The following is a 21,243-nucleotide window of genomic DNA, read 5'->3' on the forward strand; positions in this document are numbered from 1 at the left end:
CCCCTGTCAGAAACGATGTTTTCCGGGATACCATGTAAGTGAACTACATTCTGAAAAAATAAAGGAACCAACTCCGATGAAGAAGGCAATTTGGGCAAGGGTACCAAATGAACCATCTTAGAAAAACGGTCACACACCACCCAAATGACGGACATTTTTTGAGAAACCGGGAGATCCGAGATAAAGTCCATAGAGATGTGCGTCCACGGCCTCTTCGGAATAGGCAAGGACAACAACAGTCCACTAGCCCGAGAACAGCAAGGCTTGGCCCGAGCACAAACATCACAAGACTGTACAAAGGTACGCACATCCCGGGACAGGGAAGGCCACCAGAAGGACCTGGCCACCAAATCTCTAGCACCAAAAATTCCAGGGTGGCCTGCCAACACAGAAGAATGAACCTCTGAGATGACTCTACTGGTCCACTCATCTGGAACAAACAATCTCCCAGGCGGACAACGATCAGGCCTATCAGTCTGAAACTCCTGCAAAGCACGTCGCAAGTCTGGGGAGACAGCAGACAAAATCACTCCATCCTTAAGGATACCCGTAGGCTCAGAATCACCAGAGGAGTCAGGCTCAAAACTCCTAGAAAGAGCATCTGCCTTCACATTTTTCGAGCCCGGCAAGTATGAAACCACAAAATTAAACCGGGAGAAAAACAATGACCAGCGCGCCTGTCTAGGATTCAGACGTCTGGCAGACTCAAGGTAAATCAGATTCTTGTGATCAGTCAAGACCACCACCTGATGTCTAGCACCCTCAAGCCAATGACGCCACTCCTCAAATGCCCACTTCATGGCAAAGAGCTCCCGATTACCAACATCATAATTTCGCTCGGCGGGCGAAAATTTTCGAGAGAAGAATGCACATGGTCTCATCACTGAGCAATCTGGACTTCTCTGCGACAAAACCGCCCCCGCTCCAATCTCGGAAGCATCAACCTCAACCTGAAAAGGGAGCGAAACATCAGGCTGGCGCAACACAGGAGCAGAAGAAAAGCGGCGCTTAAGCTCCCGAAAGGCCTCCACAGCCGCAGAGGACCAGTTGGCAACATCAGCACCCTTCTTAGTCAAATCAGTCAGAGGTTTAGCAACACTTGAAAACCCAGTTATAAATCGACGATAGAAATTAGCAAAGCCCAAGAACTTCTGAAGACTCTTCAGGGAAGTAGGCTGCGTCCAATCACAAATCGCCCGAACCTTGACAGGATCCATCTCAACAGAAGAAGGGGAAAAAATGTACCCCAAAAAGGAGATCTTCTGAACCCCAAAGATACACTTTGAACCCTTTACAAACAAAGAATTTGACCGCAAAACCTGAAAAACCTTCCTAACCTGTTGAACATGCGACTCCCAGTCATCCGAAAAAATCAAAATATCGTCCAAATACACAATCATAAATTTATCCAGGTATTTACGGAAAATATCGTGCATAAAGGACTGAAAGACTGAAAGGGCATTAGAAAGACCAAAAGGTATTACCAAATACTCAAAATGGCCCTCGGGCGTATTAAATGCAGTTTTCCACTCATCTCCCTGCTTAATCCGCACCAAATTATACGCACCCCGAAGATCAACCTTAGAGAACCACTTTGCCCCTTTAATACGAGCAAATAAATCAGTCAATAGTGGCAAAGGATACTGGTATTTGACTGTAATCTTATTCAACAGGCGATAATCAATACAGGGCCTCAGGGAGCCATCTTTTTTACCCACGAAAAAAAAACCTGCTCCTAAAGGGGATGAGGATGGACGGATATGTCCCTTTTCCAAGGACTCCTTAATATACTCTCGCATAGCAGCATGCTCAGGCACAGACAGATTGAACAAACGACCCTTGGGAAACTTGCTGCCCGGAATCAAGTCTATAGCACAATCACACTCCCTGTGAGGGGGAAGAGAACTAAGTTTAGGCTCTTCAAAAACATCACAATAGTCAGACAAAAATGCCGGAACTTCAGAGGGAGTAGATGAAGCAATGGAAACCAAAGGTACTTCCCCATGAGCCCCCTGACATCCCCAACTTAACACAGACATTGTTTTCCAGTCAAGAACTGGATTATGAGTTTGCAACCATGGCAATCCAAGCACTAAGACATCATGCAAGTTATGCAACACAAGGAAGCGAATCACCTCCCGATGGTCAGGAGTCATACACATAGTCACTTGTGTCCAGAATTGTGGTTTATTCCTAGCCAAAGGTGTGGAGTCGATACCCTTCAGAGGGATAGGAACTTCCAAAGGCTCTAGGCTAAACCCACATCGTCTGGCAAAGGACCAATCCATAAGACTCAAGGAAGCGCCAGAATCCACATAGGCATCCACAGTAATAGTTGATAATGAACAGATCAAAGTTACAGACAAAATAAACTTAGACTGTAAGGTGCCAATTGCAAAAGACTTAGCAACCTTTTTTGTGCGCTTAGAGCATGCTGATATAACATGAGCAGAATCACCACAGTAGAAGCACAACCCATTTTTACGCCTATAATTCTGCCGTTCACTTCTGGACAGAATTCTATCACATTGCATAATCTCCGGTGCCTGCTCAGAGGACACCGCCAAATGGTGCACAGGTTTGCGCTCCCGTAAACGCCGATCAATCTGAATAGCCATAGTCATGGATTCATTCAGACCTGTGGGCGTAGGAAACCCCACCATGACATCTTTAACGGCGTCAGAGAGACCTCCTCTGAAATTCGCCGCCAGGGCGCACTCATTCCACTGAGTAAGCACAGACCATTTTCGAAATTTTTGACAATATATTTCAGCTTCATCATGCCCTTGAGAGAGGGCTATCAAGGCCTTTTCAGCCTGAATCGCCAAATTAGGTTCCTCATAGAGCAACCCCAGTGCCAGAAAAAACGCATCCACACTGAGCAACGCAGGATCCCCTGGTGCCAATGCAAATGCCCAATTCTGGGGGTCACCCCGCAACAAGGAAATAACAATTTTAACCTGCTGAGCGGGGTCTCCAGTGGAGCGAGATCTCAGAGAAAGATACAATTTACAATTGTGCTTAAAATTCAAAAAACGAGATCTATCTCCAGAAAAGAACTCAGGTATAGGGATCTTGGGTTCAGACATAGGAGCATGTATAACATAGTCTTGGATATTTTGAACCTTAGAAGCAAGAGTATTTAGATTAGAAGCTAAACTCTGGATATCCATCTTTCAACAGCTGAAATCTGAGCCATTCAGGGGTTAAGAGGAGAGGAAAAAAAAAAAGTCAGCAGATTGCAATTATGGCTAGACAGAACTTCTGAGCAAAAAAAAAAAAAAAAAAAGTGTCAGAAACTTCTTTTTCCTCTCTTTCTTCAGCCAATACCTAAATAAATTGTGGCCGGCAATACTGTCATGATTCCCAATGGAATCATTGGGACTAGCTCTAGGAAGATGGTATCTTAGGTAACCGCGATGCTGAACCTAACACGCAACTAAAAGTAGCCAGGGGGTGTGCCTACGTTGATCTCTAGACACCTCGCGCCAGCCGGAGAGCTAACTACCCCTATTAGAGGAATACACAGACCTGGCTTGCCTCCAGGGAAACCCCAAAAGTTATAGTAGCCTGTTGTGAATTTGGTTTTTGGGCTCCCCCGGTGGTCACTGGTGGTACTGGACTTGTGTGCTTTACTTTCTCTGTTCACCTGTTTCTATCAGGATATGGGTGTATCCTATTTAGCCTTGCTGCTCAGTCATTTTAGTGCCGGCCATCAATGTAACCAGAGCCTTTCTGTTGCATGTTCCTGCTCCTAGTCTACTGATCAGCTAAGTTGGACTCTTAGTCCTAAGTTTGTTTTGCATTTCTTGTTCCAGTTCACAGTAATGTTATTTTCTGTAGCTGGAAGCTCTTGTGGGCTGAAATTACCACTCCGGTGTCATGAGTTGACACATGAGTCTTAAAGTAATTTCAGGATGGTATTTTAAAAGGGTTTTCAGCTGACCGTGCAGTTCCCTTTTGTATCTTCCTACTATCTAGTAAGCGGACCTCGCTTTGCTGAACCTACCTTCATACTGCGTATGTCTTTTCCTCTGAATTCACCGTCAATATATGTGGGGGGCTTCTGTCTCCTTTTTGGGGGAATTTCCCTAGAGGTAAGCCAGGTCTGTTTTTCCTCTATTAGGGTTAGTTAGTCCTCCGGCTGGCGCGAGAAGTCTAGGGATAAAACATAGGCACGCCCCCCGGCCACTATTAGTTGTGTGGTAGGTTTAGCTCACGGTCAGCTTGAGATTCCATCACCCAAGAGCTAGTCCGTTATTTATGTTTTCTGACGTTCCCCTGCCATTGGGAACCATGACAGTATGGCCGGCCAAGTGTTAAAACTGTTGGCAGAAGAAAGGAGAGAAAAAGAAGTCTGCAGATTTTTTTTTTTTTTTTTTTCCCTCTGAGCTTGCTCTATAGTTGACTCAGTTGCATTTCTGCTCTAATTGCAGCCTTTGTCTCTCTCTCCTTCTAATCCTTGAATGGCTCTGATCTCACCTGATTAAAATGGATCCTCAGAGTTTGGCTACAGGTTTGAATAATCTTGAAAGTTCAAAATTTACAGGATTTTGTTATTCATGCTCCTATATCTGAACCTAGAATTCCTATACCAGAGTTTTTCTCCGGGGATAGATCTCGTTTTCTGAATTTCAAATATAATTGTAAATTATTTCTTTCTCTGAGACCTCACTCCGCTGGAGATCCTGCACAGCAGGTTAGGATTGTAATTTCCTTGCTGCGGGGTGACCCTCAAGATTGGGCATTTGCATTGGCACCAGGGGATCCTGCGTTGCTCAATGTGGATGCGTTTTTTCTGGCTTTGGGGTTGCTTTATGAGGAACCTAATTTAGAGATTCAGGCTGAAAAAGCCTTGATGGCCCTATCTCAAGGGCAAGATGAAGCTGAAATATACTGCCAAAAATTTCGTAAATGGTCTGTGCTTACTCAGTGGAATGAGTGCGCCCTGGCGGCGAATTTCAGAGAAGGTCTCTCTGATGCCATTAAAGATGTTATGGTGGGGTTCCCTGCGCCTACAGGTCTGAATGAGTCCATGACAATGGCTATTCAGATTGATCGGCGTTTGCGGGAGCGCAAACCTGTGCACCATTTGGCGGTGTCTTCTGAGAAGGCGCCAGAGAATATGCAATGTGATAGAATTCTGTCCAGAAGCGAACGGCAGAATTTTAGGTGAAAAAATGGGTTGTGCTTCTATTGTGGTGATTCAACTCATGTTATATCAGCATGCTCTAAACGTACAAAAAAGGTTGATAAGTCTATTTCAATTGGCACTTTACAGTCTAAGTTTATTCTATCTGTGACCTTGATTTGTTCATTATCGTCAATTACCGTGGACGCCTATGTCGACTCTGGCGCCGCTTTGAGTCTTATGGATTGGTCCTTTGCCAGGCGCTGTGGGTTTAATCTAGAGCCTCTGGAAGTCCCTATACCTCTGAAGGGTATTGACTCTACGCCATTGGCTAGTAATAAACCACAATACTGGACACAAGTGACTATGCGTATGAATCCAGACCATCAGGAGATGATTCGCTTCCTTGTGTTGTACAATCTACATGATGTTTTGGTGCTCGGATTGCCATGGTTACAATCTCATAACCCAGTCCTTGACTGGAAAGCAATGTCTGTGTTAAGTTGGGGATGTCAGGGGGCTCATGGGGACGTACCTTTGGTTTCCATTTCGTCATCTATTCCCTCTGAGATTCCAGAATTTTTATCTGATTATCGTGATGTTTTTGAGGAGCCTAAGCTTGGTTCACTACCTCCTCACAGAGATTGCGATTGTACCATAGATCTGATTCCGGGCAGTAAATTTCCAAAGGGTCGTTTATTTAATCTATCTGTACCTGAACATGCTGCTATGCGAGAATATATTAAGGAATCCCTGGAAAAGGGACATATTCGTCCTTCTTCATCTCCCTTAGGAGCCGTTTTTTTCTTTGTATCTAAAAAAGATGGCTCTTTGAGGCCGTGTATTGATTATCGACTCTTGAATAAAATTACAGTCAAATATCAGTATCCTCTGCCACTGCTGACTGATTTGTTTGCTCGAATAAAGGGGGCTAATTGGTTCTCTAAGATTGATCTCCGTGGGGCGTATAATTTGGTGCGAATTAAGCAGGGGGATGAGTGGAAAACCGCATTTAATACGCCCGAGGGCCATTTTGAGTATTTAGTGATGCCTTTTGGTCTTTCAAATGCCCCTTCAGTCTTTCAGTCCTTTATGCATAACATTTTCCGTGAATATTTGGATAAATTTATGATTGTGTATCTGGATGATATTTTGATTTTTTCGGATGACTGGGACTCTCATGTCCAACAGGTCAGGAGGGTTTTTCAGGTTTTGCGGGCTAATTCCTTGTGTGTGAAGGGTTCTAAGTGTATTTTTGGGGTTCAAAAGATTTCTTTTTTGGGGTACATTTTTTTCCCCTCTTCCATTGAGATGGATCCTGTTAAGGTTCGGGCTATTTGTGATTGGACGCAACCTTCTTCTCTTAAGAGCCTTCAGAAATTCTTGGGCTTTGCTAATTTTTATCGTCGATTTATAACTGGTTTTTCTGATGTTGCTAGACCTTTGACTGATTTGACTAAAAAGGGTGCTGATGTTGCTGATTGGTCCCCTGCTGCTGTGGAGGCCTTTCGGGAGCTTAAACGCCGCTTTTCTTCTGCCCCTGTGTTGCGTCAGCCTGATGTTACTCTTCCTTTTCAAGTTGAGGTCGACGCTTCCGAGATCGGAGCTGGGGCGGTTTTGTCGCAGAAAAGTTCCGACTGCTCCGTGATGAGACCTTGTGCGTTCTTTTCTCGAAAATTTTCGCCCGCCGAGCGAAATTATGATATTGGTAATCGGGAGCTTTTGGCTATGAAGTGGGCTTTTGAGGAGTGGCGTCATTGGCTTGAGGGGGCTAGACATCAGGTGGTGGTATTGACCGATCACAAGAATTTGATTTATCTTGAGTCTGCCAGGCGCCTGAATCCTAGACAGGCGCGCTGGTCGTTGTTTTTCTCTCGGTTTAATTTTGTGGTCTCATACCTACCAGGTTCTAAAAATGTGAAGGCAGATGCCCTTTCTAGGAGTTTTGAGCCTGATTCCCCTGGTGATTCTGAACCTACAGGTATCCTTAGGGATGGGGTGATATTATCTGCTGTTTCCCCAGACCAGGGCTTTGCAGGAGTTTCAGGCGGATAGACCTGATCGTTGCCCGTCTGGTAGACTGTTTGTTCCTGATGATTGGACCAGTAGAGTCATCTCGGAGGTTCATTCTTCTGCGTTGGCAGGTCATCCTGGAATCTTTGGTACCAGGGATTTGGTGGCTAGGTCCTTCTGGTGGCCTTCCCTGTCTCGAGATGTACGAGTTTTTGTGCAGTCTTGTGATATTTGTGCTCGGGCCAAACCTTGTTGTTCTCGGGCTAGCGGATTGTTGTTATCCTTGCCTATTCCGAAGAGGCCTTGGACTCACATCTCTATGGATTTTATTTCTGATCTCCCTGTTTCTCAGAAAATGTCTGTCATCTGGGTGGTGTGTGACCGTTTTTCAAAGATGGTTCATTTGGTACCCTTGCCTAAGTTGCCTTCCTCATCCGAGTTGGTCCCTCTGTTTTTTCAAAATGTGGTTCGCTTGCATGGTATTCCGGAGAATATCGTTTCTGACAGGGGGACCCAGTTCGTGTCTAGATTTTGGCGGGCGTTCTGTGCTAGGATGGGCATTGATTTGTCTTTTTCGTCTGCCTTCCATCCTCAGACTAATGGCCAGACTGAGCGAACTAATCAGACCTTGGAGACTTATTTGAGGTGTTTTGTGTCTGCGGATCAGGACGACTGGGTTGCCTTTTTGCTGTTGGCAGAGTTTGCCCTCAATAATCGGGCTAGTTCTGCCACTTTGGTTTCTCCTTTCTTTTGCAATTCGGGGTTTCATCCTCGTTTTTCTTCCGGTCAGGTGGAATCTTCGGATTGTCCTGGAGTGGATACTGTGGTGGATAGGTTGCATCGGATTTGGGGACAGGTGGTGGACAATTTGAAGTTGTCCCAGGAGAAGACTCAGCGTTTTGCTAACCGCCGTCGTCGTGTTGGTCCTCGTCTTCGTGGTGGGGACTTGGTGTGGTTGTCTTCTCGTTTTGTCCCTATGAGGGTTTCTTCTCCTAAGTTTAAGCCTCGGTTCATCGGCCCGTATAGGATTTTGGAGATTCTTAACCCTTTGTCCTTTCGATTGGACCTCCCAGCATCTTTTTCTATCCATAATGTCTTCCATCGGTCATTATTGCGCAGGTATGAGGTACCGGTTGTGCCTTCCGTTGAGCCTCCTGCTCCGGTGTTGGTTGAGGGTGAATTGGAGTACGTTGTGGAGAAGATCTTGGACTCCCGTGTTTCCAGACGGAAACTTCAATATCTGGTCAAGTGGAAGGGCTACGGTCAGGAGGATAATTCTTGGGTGACAGCCTCTGATGTTCATGCCTCTGATTTGGTCCGTGCCTTTCATAGGGCTCATCCTGATCGCCCTGGTGGTTCTTGTGAGGGTTCGGTGCCCCCTCCTTGAGGGGGGGTACTGTTGTGAATTTGGTTTTTGGGCTCCCCCGGTGGTCACTGGTGGTACTGGACTTGTGTGCTTTACTTTCTCTGTTCACCTGTTTCTATCAGGATATGGGTGTATCCTATTTAGCCTTGCTGCTCAGTCATTCTAGTGCCGGCCATCAATGTAACCAGAGCCTTTCTGTTGCATGTTCCTGCTCCTAGTCTACTGATCAGCTAAGTTGGACTCTTAGTCCTAAGTTTGTTTTGCATTTCTTGTTCCAGTTCACAGTAATGTTATTTTCTGTAGCTGGAAGCTCTTGTGGGCTGAAATTACCACTCCGGTGTCATGAGTTGACACATGAGTCTTAAAGTAATTTCAGGATGGTATTTTAAAAGGGTTTTCAGCTGACCGTGCAGTTCCCTTTTGTATCTTCCTACTATCTAGTAAGCGGACCTCGCTTTGCTGAACCTACCTTCATACTGCGTATGTCTTTTCCTCTGAATTCACCGTCAATATATGTGGGGGGCTTCTGTCTCCTTTTTGGGGGAATTTCCCTAGAGGTAAGCCAGGTCTGTTTTTCCTCTATTAGGGTTAGTTAGTCCTCCGGCTGGCGCGAGACGTCTAGGGATAAAACGTAGGCACGCCCCCCGGCCACTATTAGTTGTGTGGTAGGTTTAGCTCACGGTCAGCTTGAGATTCCATCACCCAAGAGCTAGTCCGTTATTTATGTTTTCTGACGTTCCCCTGCCATTGGGAACCATGACAGTAGCTCCCCACATATAATAACGGTTAGTCAAGAGGAAAACACAAACGCAGTATGAATATAGATTTAGCAAAGCGAGGCCCTCTAACTAGATAGTGGAAAATACAAAAGAGGACTTCGCGGTTACCTCAAAACCCTAAACAGCCATCCTGAAATTACCTTGACTCCGTTGTCAACTCATGACACCGGAGTAGCAATTTCAGATCACTAGAGCTTCCAGCAGCATGGGAAATATAAATGCATGCTGGACAAAACAAACACAAAAAAGCCAAAGATTCAACTTAGCTGAATTGCAGACTTGGAGCAGGTAGCAAGCAACAGAGGTGCTCTGATAACATTGATTGCCGGCACTAGAATGACTGAGAAGCCAGACTAAATAGGAAACTCCCAATTTCCTGATGAAAACAGGTGCACAGACCAAAGTCAGTCAGTACCACCAGTAGCCACCAGAGGGAGCCAAAAACAGAATTCACAACACTTATCCACCTGTCAAATTTTGTTTGAATGCAGATTGCACATTTTCTGTTAGTACAATAAACCTCATTTCAATCCAGAACTATTACTGAGTCCATCAGTTATTAGATATATGAAACTGAAATAGCTGTTGCAAAAAAAAACAATTTTTATAAAACATTAAGCTTAAGATTAATAGGGGTGCCTAAAACTTTTTCATATAACTGTATAGTGTATATTTTTCATTGAAACACGCAGCATTTTAGAGAAAATACCTTTTAAAGATTTGAGGCGACAATAGCTGCAAATGAGACTATTCCTTCGCAGCCCCTGGCTAGCTTCTCCCTGCACTGCTCCAGGCGATTGACAGGTCTCTCTCATGTGTGTACACAGGTAGAAACCTGTCAATCATCTTTAACCGGGGGGGGGCTGGTTCCAGTCTAGTCTCGTCTTTTGCTGTGGTCCCTAGCTAAATCTTTACAGAGAATCCATCATCGGGTTTTTGCTGATAGCAGCATGATGTAGACACAGAGACCTTGATTCCTGCGATGTGTCACTTACTGGGCTGTGGTACTTTTAATAAATTCACTGCTTTTTCTCCTGCGGATATACCAGTTCTCTGAATGCTGAGCTGTGTATAACCCCCCCCCCCCCCCACATCACTGATTGGCAGCTTTTGGTGTACACTGTGCATAGGCAGAAAGCTACCAATCCGTAGTGAGGATGGAGTTATACAGAGCTCATAAATATGGAGGACTACAGGCAGCAGGATTACAAGTCCTCTGATGATATTCTCCTGATGATAAAACAGTGATTTTATCAAAACTACAGCAAGCAGCCCAGTAAGAGATACATTGGTGGAATCAGGGTCTCTGTCTCTACATTATGCTGCTCTCAGATTAGGTGACAAAACCTGGCGATAGATTCCTTTCAAAGCATATTTACTCTGAAACGCTATCGAAAAATATACCTGGCTGCAACGGTGTTGTTTGGGCTACATGAATCAGCTGACAGTTCCCTTTTAATCTGTTATATATAGATACAGACTTTACATTACAGGTACAAAGCAATAATCATCACAGATCAGCTATAAAGGAAAGAGTAAAATGCCTACACCCCTTATACAGTATGTCCATAATTAGGGTACTTACAGTCGGGCCCCAATACTTGTATGGAATAGATCACCCCATCTGTGGTTATTATTAAGGACGTAAAATTGTCATCTACAGCAAAGAAGTCAGAATTAGATCCTTCGGTATACTCCGCAGAGAAGAGTCGCACCGAGCTGTTTAATGGTCTTGAAAGGGTGAGGTCCAAGTAGTGAAAGACCTGAAAACAAGGCACATTAAAGGGGAACGTCAAGTACAGATAGGAAGAAGCTTAGCCAAACCAAGTTGATGTACAGATGTCTGTGTATCGCAGACTATGTACCCGCCATAATGCATGGCATGCGCAGTGCGATTTGCAGGATTGAGGTGAAGGTATAGGATGCGGTATTGATATGCGTCAATGTCAGTAGCCAGCATTCCTTAGTGAGTGTATACTATAAAATTTGGCAGAAGACCAGTGGGGTATGACCATGTGGGCACTATAGGGCCCATGAGGTGCAGGGGCCCGTGAGGTGGGGAGGGCTCAATGTCAGCGTCCCCTGCCCCGTTTCGCATGTTCAACTGCATGAGCATCCTCGATGCTGATACAGTTGAAAGTGGTGAGGAAACGGGGATCCATCCTCTCCCTCCTCCATCATTCTCCCTCGGCGTCTGAGATATGATGTCTCAGCGCAGCCGTCTTGATGACATTATTTAATTGCACCTGCTGTGGTGAGCAGTGAACAAGAAGCTTCACAACACTCCCTGCAGCGGGGAGCGAGGAGAAGATGTATTGTATTTTTTTTATCAATGAGTACATTGTGCTGGTCAGAATACTGTATGGAGTCCTATGGGGAGTGCATTATACTATAAGGAGGACTATGGGGTGTATTATACTATACGGAGGACTATGGGGGTGCATTATGCTTTATGGGGTTCTATGGGGTGCATTATGCTTTATGGAGGACTATAGGGAGCATTATACTAAATTGAAGACTATGGGGAGTGCATTATACTATATGGATGACTATGGGGACTGCATTATACTGTATAGAAGGCAATGTGGGGCCCATTATAATGTATGGAGGGCTATGGGAAGTGCATTATACTATATTGAGAACTATGAGGCTGCATTATACTATATGGAAGGAAATGTTGAGCCCACTATACTGTATGGAGGACTATGGGGAGGTCATAATACTATATGGAGGATTATAACAAGCACTATACTATATGGAGGATTATGGGGTGCAGTATACCATATGGAGGACTATAGAGGTGCATTATAATATATGGAGGATTATGGGGGTGCATTATTCTTGCTTTGTTTTGACATTTTAGGATGTTAATGCACAGAAAAGTGCAGACAACCTGGATGGTTAAAGTCCATGGACTACTTTAAAAACAAAATTGGTAATCTTGCAATTTTCACAGCGGCCACTTGGGCTGTTTTTACTTCTGTCTTTTCAGGAAAAGTTTTGAGCATGCTCATTATCTTCAGAGGCAAGATTGCAATAATATCTCTATACACAGAAAATAACACAAGATCCACAAATCACAATATTTGATTTCACAATTCCTCCACTCCAGCTCCCTTCATAACTAACTTTGAAGACATTTATTAGATGCTTCAATGCAAAAGATAGGGTCAGAGTCTTTCTATTCCTGCTAATATTCATGTGGATTGCTGTAATAGCCCTAGTGGCCAGTGAGAAAATTGCAATATTTCTAATTTCCATTTCCATTTGTTTCTAAAATGAAACGGACAAACGGAATATCTGAACAAACACGTCTAAATCACCCATACAGGATAAAAGTTATAAACTAATGATTTACTTTATTCAGGTCTGATAAGGAGACTTGAAAGACATGTCCAAAGCTGGCAGCTGAAATTTGTCTATAGATAAGGAAATCTGCGTCATTTATACTTCCACACAGGCCGGTTATAAGGAAGAAAACCTAAAAAGGAAATAAAAATGAAATATTTTAAAAGTTTTATAAATAGAAATAATTACATTATAGAAGATCCAATTTTTTATACTGATGGAATATCCGTAGCATTGTAGTGGTTGTCACTAATCTTTATTATTCTGATGTAAAAAATCATCAGTGGCACAATCTACTGTATGTATATATATATATATATATATATATATATATATATATATATATATACAGTATATATATGCAAATTCTGCCCATTTTTAATGGTCAGTGACCAACAATGAAAATTCACGTCCAGCTGTGACACAGAAAAGAAGAGAGAGAAGAGTCGGAACCCGTGTGTCCGTCTGTGTGTGAGAGTGATGAGGAGCATCAGGAGAGTGGACAGGGTCATCTAATTAATCAAAGTACATAAAGCAACTATCGAGATTCATAGTAGAATAAGTCCCCCCAAGCCTGGAGCAAGTGAACATCTAATACACATCTACATATCTAAGGAAGGAATGTAATTTCTAAAGATAAGTTACATCTAATTTTCTTATTATCGACAATTAAATGCTATGTTATTAGTATTGTACCTGGGATCTTGAGGATGCTAATTGTGAATAGATGCGGTTTATCAGGTCAGTATTCCAGTAATCTAAAGCAGACGCATCTGTTAGTACCAGGATGAAAGAATTGGGTGGCGTGTTTTCCAATGCCAGCTTAAGCCCCTGCATGGCCAACTCCGGACAGTCACCACCTCCGGTGGCCACCAGACTGTTAAAGAAATCATCGAATTCTTTGTTGGATTGGGTTATCCTAACAGGTCCAACAGCTGTAGAATAAATGAGAAAAAAACAATTAGAATATCATTACGAGGATCCCCACCCTGTACAAATTGTATCTGACACATCTACATGTGGTCTGTCACGTGAGTGATATTGCAGTGAAATAGATATAATTAATTCCTCTATATAGATTCAACAATCACTTTTATTTATTTGTTTTACTCGCTTATATAGCACCATTTATTTCCATAGGGCTTTATAGACATCATCAGCATCATCACCAATGGGAATCACAATCTCAAAATCAATATGTCTTTGAAGTGTGGGGGAAAACCCATCCAAACATTGAAAGAACATATAAATTCCTTGCAGAGGTTGTCCATTCTGGGACTTAAAGCTATGACCCCAGAACTGCAAAACTACAGTGCTAACCAATGAGCCATCGCGCTGCCACTTCCATGCAGTCTTTTCAATGTTTTTTTCAAATTAGTAGTTGTGGTATTGACAGTGCGCTCAGTTGCTGGCTTGTTACTTCTGATCTGAGCCAGCAAGAGAGTGCACTGTCATTGCTCACACTGAACAGTGACAAGAATAATTGGAATTGACAACTGACACATGCTCAGTAGAGCAGGGACTAGCCCAGCCCCTGAAACAAATATCACTGATGAATCTTCATTTCAGGGAGGGACCAGAGGCCACAGCTTCTTCCCCCAGATGATGCTTTGTTTGAATATCCCTTCAGGCACTGGGATTCTCAAACAAAGCGTCATAAAAAAGGAAGTAGTAAAAAAAAAATAAAGCAATTACATAGTGTAGTTAGGAAAGGATAGAGACTTTTTAATTAAAGTATTTTAGAAAATAGATTAGATTGTTATTATTGAATAGATAGGGATTTAGGATGAAAATTAATTTCTGTTTCGCACCACCCCTTTTATTTGTAAATGTACATTGGTATTATGAATCTTTGAGGGATCGTCCTCTCTTCTTCTGATTAAAATATTTTCAACTATGCTTTATACGCTTTTTTTAAACTTATTTAACATGAATAATAACCTGGCTGCAAATTTATAATCTAAACATAAACGTAAATTAAGCAATGCAATGCAAATCCAATGACGGCCACGGTAACATACTTGGATCATTGAACTCCACCATGGTATATTGGCGAACACCACAAGGGAATCGGGCTGTTACTCGTTCCAGGAGCCAACTATTTACAGCCTTCAGCTCTAGAAAATCATCATACATCGACCCTGTGGTGTCCACCAGGTAAGTCAGGGATGATGATTCTGGAGAAAAAAAAAGAATATAATAGTGAATTCATACTATCAAAGAAACAATGTTTTCATTGAAATATCTTGATCGCTTCTTAGAATTGATATTTTGTTTTTAGCAATTTTAGTATTTTTATAAAGATATACAATAAAAAATGTTTTTTGGGGCAAAACATATGCACATATTTTTACACCAAAAATCCAAAAGAAAGCGTTCTAGTAGTTCTACCTTTATTGGCTAACCAGGAAAATTATATTTGCAAGCTTTTGTAGACACCTTCAACTTTCAAGTTTATAAATGGATGATTGAGACAAGAGCACAACATTTAAAAATGCTTGGGTGATCTCCGAGTTTTTTGTAGTGCTCGGACATTTAGTTTTCCTCTCCTCAGCTGTATGATTTACGGCTGCTAGCCAGCCTGAATACATGTGAGGAATGCCTGTTTGTTAGGGAATTCCCACATGTATTCAGGCTGTCCAGCAGCTGTAAATCATGCAGCTGAGGAGAGGAAAACTAAATGTCCGAGCACTACAAAATACTCGGAGATCACCCGAGCATGCTCGAGGAGACCTGAGCACAATGCTATTCACTCATCACTACATTTCATCTTCAACTTGCTTAACTGTTCACAATAACAGTAATTTTGACCAGGGGTTCCCAAACTTTTACATGCCACTGTACACTGTATCATGTACACCACACTGGAGGATGTACAGAATAAAGCATGGGTAATTTGCATGCTGGGATACTCAAGCAAAGCGTTATTAGAACAGGGAACAGAGGCTGCTGACCCTGTCCCAGTTGCTGCCCCTTCCCTGAAACGAAGCGTCATCAGTGACGCTTGTTTCAGGGGCTGTTCTGTCCCTTTGCTGTACCAGAATGTCTTCTCCTTTATGCAGTGTCTCCTCCATGTGCGGTCTCTTTCAGCGCCTGTTGCGATGAACGCGGCATCCGGTCTTCTGTCTGCTTAACTACATAGTAAGAAGTCGGCAGCAGAGCGGTTTATATTTTGGGACCTTACTTGAGCACCAGCCTATAAATGAAGTGCCATGTTTCTTTTACATATTAAAAAATTATGTATTCAATTATTTCAATGTAGTCCCCCAACTCACACCACCCTTGGATGCCAAGTTATCCAGTGCTATTGATGAAATTGAAAGCCTGGTATGTAAAAGATTAACTGTGATGGTGGTGGATGAGGTGGACTGTGCATAACAAACTCACCTGACAGTTTCACTGTCAGAGGTAACATCATCCTGCTGTGACTGAGATGATTTATGTGCCATCAATTCTATTATGACACTTCTTCACTAGTGTTGAGCGATACCGTCCGATACTTGAAAGTATTGGTATCGGAAAGTATCGGCCGATACCGGCAAAGTATCGGATCTAATCCGATACCGATACCCGATACCAATACAAGTCAATGGGACTCAAGTATCGGACGGTATCCCTGATGGTTCCCAGGGTCTGAAGGAGAGGAAACTCTCCTTCAGGCCCTGGGATCCATATTAATGTGTAAAAGAAAGAATTAAAATAAAAAATATTGCTATACTCACCTCTCCGACGCAGCCTGGACCTCACCGAGGGAACCGGCAGCGTTCTTTGCTTAAAATGCGCGCGTTTACTTCCTTCCGTGACGTCATGGCTTGTGATTGGTCGCGTGCCGCCCATGTGGCCGCGACGCGACCAATCACAGCAAGCCGTGATGTAATTTTCAGGTCCTGAATGCCTAATTCTAGGCATTCAGGATTTTAAAATTACGTTCCGGCTTGTGATTGGTCACGTCGCGGTCACATGGGCGACGCGACCAATCACAAGCCGTGACGTAACGGGAGGCAGGAAACGCGCGCATTTTAAAATTACGTCACGGCTTGTGATTGGTTGCGTGCCGCCCATGTGACCGCGACGCGACCAATCACAGCAAGCCGTGACGTAATTTAAGGTCCTTAATGCCTAATTCTAGGCATTAAGTATTTTAAAATTACGTTCCGGCTTGTGATTGGTCGCGTCGCGGAAACATGTGACCGCGACGCGACCAATCACAAGCCGGAACGTAATTTTAAAATCCTGAATGCCTAGAATTAGGCATTAAGGACCTTAAATTACGTCACGGCTTGCTGTGATTGGTCGCGTCGCGGACACATGTGACCGCGACGCGACCAATCACAAGCCGGAACGTAATTTTAAAATCCTGAATGCCTAGAATTAGGCATTAAGGACCTTAAATTACGTCACGGCTTGCTGTGATTGGTCGCGTCGCGGACACATGTGACCGCGACGCGACCAATCACAAGCCGGAACGTAATTTTAAAATCCTGAATGCCTAGAATTAGGCATTAAGGACCTTAAATTACGTCACGGCTTGCTGTGATTGGTCGCGTCGCGGTCACATGGGCGGCACGCAACCAATCACAAGCCGTGACGTAATTTTAAAATGCGCGCGTTTCCTGCCTCCCGTGACGTCACGGCTTGTGATTGGTCGCGTCGCCCATGTGACCGTGATGCGACCAATCACAAGCCGGAACGTAATTTTCAAATCCTGAATGCCTAGAATTAGGCATTAAGGACCTGAAAATTACGTCACGGCTTGCTGTGATTGGTCGCGTCGCGGCCACATGGGCGGCACGCGACCAATCACAAGCCGTGACGTCACGGAAGGAAGTAAACGCGCGCATTTTAAGCAAAGAACGCTGCCGGTTCCCTCGGTGAGGTCCAGGCTGCGTCGGAGAGGTGAGTATAGCAATATTTTTTATTTTAATTCTTTCTTTTACACATTAATGTTGTTTCGATACCGATACCCGATACCACAAAAGTATCGGATCTCGGTATCGGAATTCCGATACCCGCAAGTATCGGCCGATACCCGATACTTGCGATATCGGAATGCTCAACACTATTCTTCACCCCTAATATGCTTGCTGGAAGCAATATTAACCCATGTTTGGTAGTACTGCTGCCAAGATGAGGGGCATCACCAGAAGTGGTGTATTTTTTTATTTTTTTTCTAATTATTTTGTAAAACTATTCTTGCTGGTGACAAAAAAAGCTGTAACAAAAAATACCGATATATAAAAATGTAGCAACAGTCCACAATATTGTCATGAGTTTTTTGGTAGCTAAATTGGACTAGTAAAAAAGGTATCCAAAAAGTAAAACATGGGTGGAGCTCACAGCAATTCGGCAATGACAAGCCAAGAGACCTCATGCCAATGAATCGGTGACCCGCGATCATGTGATGGGGGTCGCCGGTGGGCAGATTTCCGGCCCGATGCCCAGAATTTCACCGTTTGACAGTGGCATTTAACGAGTTAAAAGCCACGGGTGGATCGCGATTCCATCCATGACTATTCCAAGCACATGTCAGCTATTCAAAATAGCTGATGTACTGGGAAAGATGTGGGCTCACCGTTGGAGCCCATATTAAAGGGAGGGAGTCCGACATCGGCGCACTATAACACCCGATGTCGGAAAGGGGTTAAATCAGAGAGTCAGACAAAATAGTTAATAAATAATATTTCCCACATGTCTACATTACATCAGCACAATTTTTGATACTTAATTTTTTTTGTTAGGACGTTATAAGGGTTAAAAGTTGATCAGCGATTTCTAATTTTTCCAACAAAATTTACAAAACCATTTTTCTTAGGGACCACCTCACAATTGAAGTGACTTTGAGGGGGCTGTACAACAGAAGATACTCAAAAGTGACACCATTCTAAAAACTGCACCCCTCAAGGTTCTCAGAACCACATTCAAGAAGCTGTTTAACCCTTCAGGTGTTCACAGGAATTAATGGAATGTGGAAGGAAAAATAAACTTTTTTCTTTTTTTTCACGAAAAAATGTACTTTAGACCCAAATATTTTTCTTTTTGCAAGGGTAAGAGGAAAAAATGGACCGCAAAATGTGTTGTGCTATTTCTCCTGAGCACGCTGATTCCCAACATATGGGGAAAAACACTGTTAGGGCGCACAGCAGGGCTCGGAAGGGAAGGAGCGCCAAGTGTCTTTTTGAATGAAAAATTTTCTGAAATAATTAGCGGACATCATGTCGTGTTTGGAGAGCCCCTGATGTGCCATAATGTGCCAGAACCATCAAAAGTTTTATTGCAAATAGTCACCAGGGTCACAATAAAGATTTACTTATCATTAGTTTTAACAAGTATAGAGATCAACTTATATAGAATAGAACAAATCCAAATCCAGGTCTTCTTCTAAAAAATGTTTTTTTAAATTCTTCAAAAGCCACAATATTCCACATAAATGAAAATAGCAAAGGTATTTCAGACAAAGTCGAGTCTAAAGACCATAACTAAAGAATTTGTCTGAAATGTGTTTCATTGGTGCTGGATATTGTGGCTTTTAAATATTTTCAATTAATACCATTTCTAGAAGAAGTCCTGGATGCTGGATTTGTTCTATTCATTATGTTCCTTCTGTCATTTCTCGCCTTATGTCTACCTATGGAACATCTTTACATACATTACTTCATTTTCATAGTTTGTAAATTAAGAAATACATTACAGCAATTCTAAACTTCTCTTACCTGTCTGCGTGGCACAACTCCTTTTATTGTCAGCAATGCCAGGAACTGTAAAGGTGTTAATAAAATGGTGAATGCCATAAACTTACAAAAAAATATTCTTTATGAAATGTATTAGTATTAGAACTTAGATATCTATCAGTGATCTATGGTTCTATATATGAAGGTAAAACAAAAACATTTCCATCTAACAAAAGAAAAAAGATAAATTATTTTTTTATTTTAAGGATGATTGTCTCACCTTTTCATACATTTTTTATATATTTAAGTCATTTTCAATTGTTCACTTTTTGGCACAAAGAAAAAAAAATCAAAAGAAAAAATAAGTGTACCTGCTACTATATTATTTAAAGCGAACCTGTCGTCAGGATTTTGCTAAGTAAACTACAGGCATTGTCAGGTTGGCGCCATTACACTGATTAAAATGATATCTTGGATGATTAAATCTGTCTTGTGGTTGTTGTTTAATCTATTTTTGCAGTTTTCAGTTAATGAGATTCTGGTGCTTCGGGACGGCCTGTGGGACTGTGGACGGGGCTTTATGTGGTGCTATGTTCTCATATTCATCCTTATGGGCTTAACTGACAACTCACTGATCCTTCAATGACCTGCCCCCTATTTTACATAATGCATATAATTTTGTGAGGTTAGAAAAAAAAAAATTACCTCCAGCAAAATGGCGCTGGAGCTATCGCCTGTGCAGTAGCATCTATCGGTAAGAGATAGATGGTGCTGCACATGGGCCGCCGAAAAAAAAAAATTGTCTGCAGCAAGAAGGCGGCGGTACATGCACAGAAGCATCTATCACTAACCGATAGATGCTACTGAGTAGGCACCACCCTCGGCACCATTTTTCTGGAGGTAATTTTCTTCTTCAAACCCAACACTATTATATGCAGTATTTAAAACAGGAGGCAGGTCAGTGAGGGATCAGTGACCTGTTAGTTAAGCCTGTAAGTATGAATATGTCAACAGAGCACCAAATGAAGGCCCCCCCACAGCCGACCCCAGTGCACATGAATATCATTAACTGAAAACTACAAATAAAGATTAAACAAGAACCACAAGACAGATTTCATCAACCAAGGGATCATTTTAATCAGTATAACGGCGCCGACCTGACACTGTCTGTAGTTTTCTGAGCAAAATCCTGATGACAGGTTAACGTTAATACTTTAGTGCTGCACCTTAATTACAAAGCTGTGCTTTTGTGTTAATTTACTCAATAATAATTGTAAATCGGATAATTTTTTCACAATGTGACACCAAGGTTACATGATAAGCACTCAATAATATTTAGTTAAAAATACTATTTTATTTATTTGTTTTAATACCTGAGAATGCAAGACCAAAATGGAACAGAGACAATAGGAAAAACATGACTTGCAGACGGGTTAGCATTTCCATCTTTTGATCTACGGAAAAAATAAAAAATAAAACAAAAAGCACTATATTAAAAAAAACTACAGTGATCTATAAAGGTTTTCCAGCATTTTTTGTTTCTTTTTTTTTTCTTTTTACAGCAAAAACATTTTACAATACCAGCACAATGAATGAGATTTAAACACTCTCATGTGCATGCTTGTTCTTTTTTTCCTGTCAATTTTTTGAGCTGCTAGCATTTGTTGATATCTGCAGCATGTCAATGCTTTTAGCATTTTTGCAGTGTTGTTCAACCATACTAATACATGGGGAAAAAAATGCAAATAAAAATGCTGCAAAAACGGACATAAAAATGTGGCAAAAGTGAGACAAAACTGCATTTATTGTAAACATTTTTTCATGCTACCACTAGGGATTTGTTGCAGAAAAAAAAGCTGTAAAAATTCAAGATGTAAACACTCGTGGCCAAAAAAAAATGCACATTTTCGTCTAATTTTCGCATGCTATTTTTTCCAT

General features: G+C 42.4%; 1 protein-coding gene across 1 annotated transcript in view; it reads right to left on the reverse strand.

Moving 5' to 3' along the window:
• LOC143786238 (uromodulin-like) overlaps positions 1-14,811 on the reverse strand; it is an 86,771-nt gene extending 71,960 nt beyond the window's left edge. The window contains exons 1-4 of the mRNA XM_077275514.1: positions 14,659-14,811; positions 13,334-13,572; positions 12,648-12,770; positions 10,875-11,052 (exon numbers count right to left, since the gene is read on the reverse strand). Of these exons, the coding sequence (XP_077131629.1) occupies positions 10,875-11,052; positions 12,648-12,770; positions 13,334-13,572; positions 14,659-14,773 (655 nt within the window). The 5' untranslated portion in view covers positions 14,774-14,811. The remainder of the gene's footprint in view (positions 1-10,874; positions 11,053-12,647; positions 12,771-13,333; positions 13,573-14,658) is intronic.
• Between the last annotated feature and the right edge of the window lie 6,432 nt (positions 14,812-21,243).

The sequence above is a fragment of the Ranitomeya variabilis genome, chromosome 7 (assembly GCF_051348905.1).
Source record: "Ranitomeya variabilis isolate aRanVar5 chromosome 7, aRanVar5.hap1, whole genome shotgun sequence".
NCBI lineage: Eukaryota > Metazoa > Chordata > Amphibia > Anura > Dendrobatidae > Ranitomeya > Ranitomeya variabilis.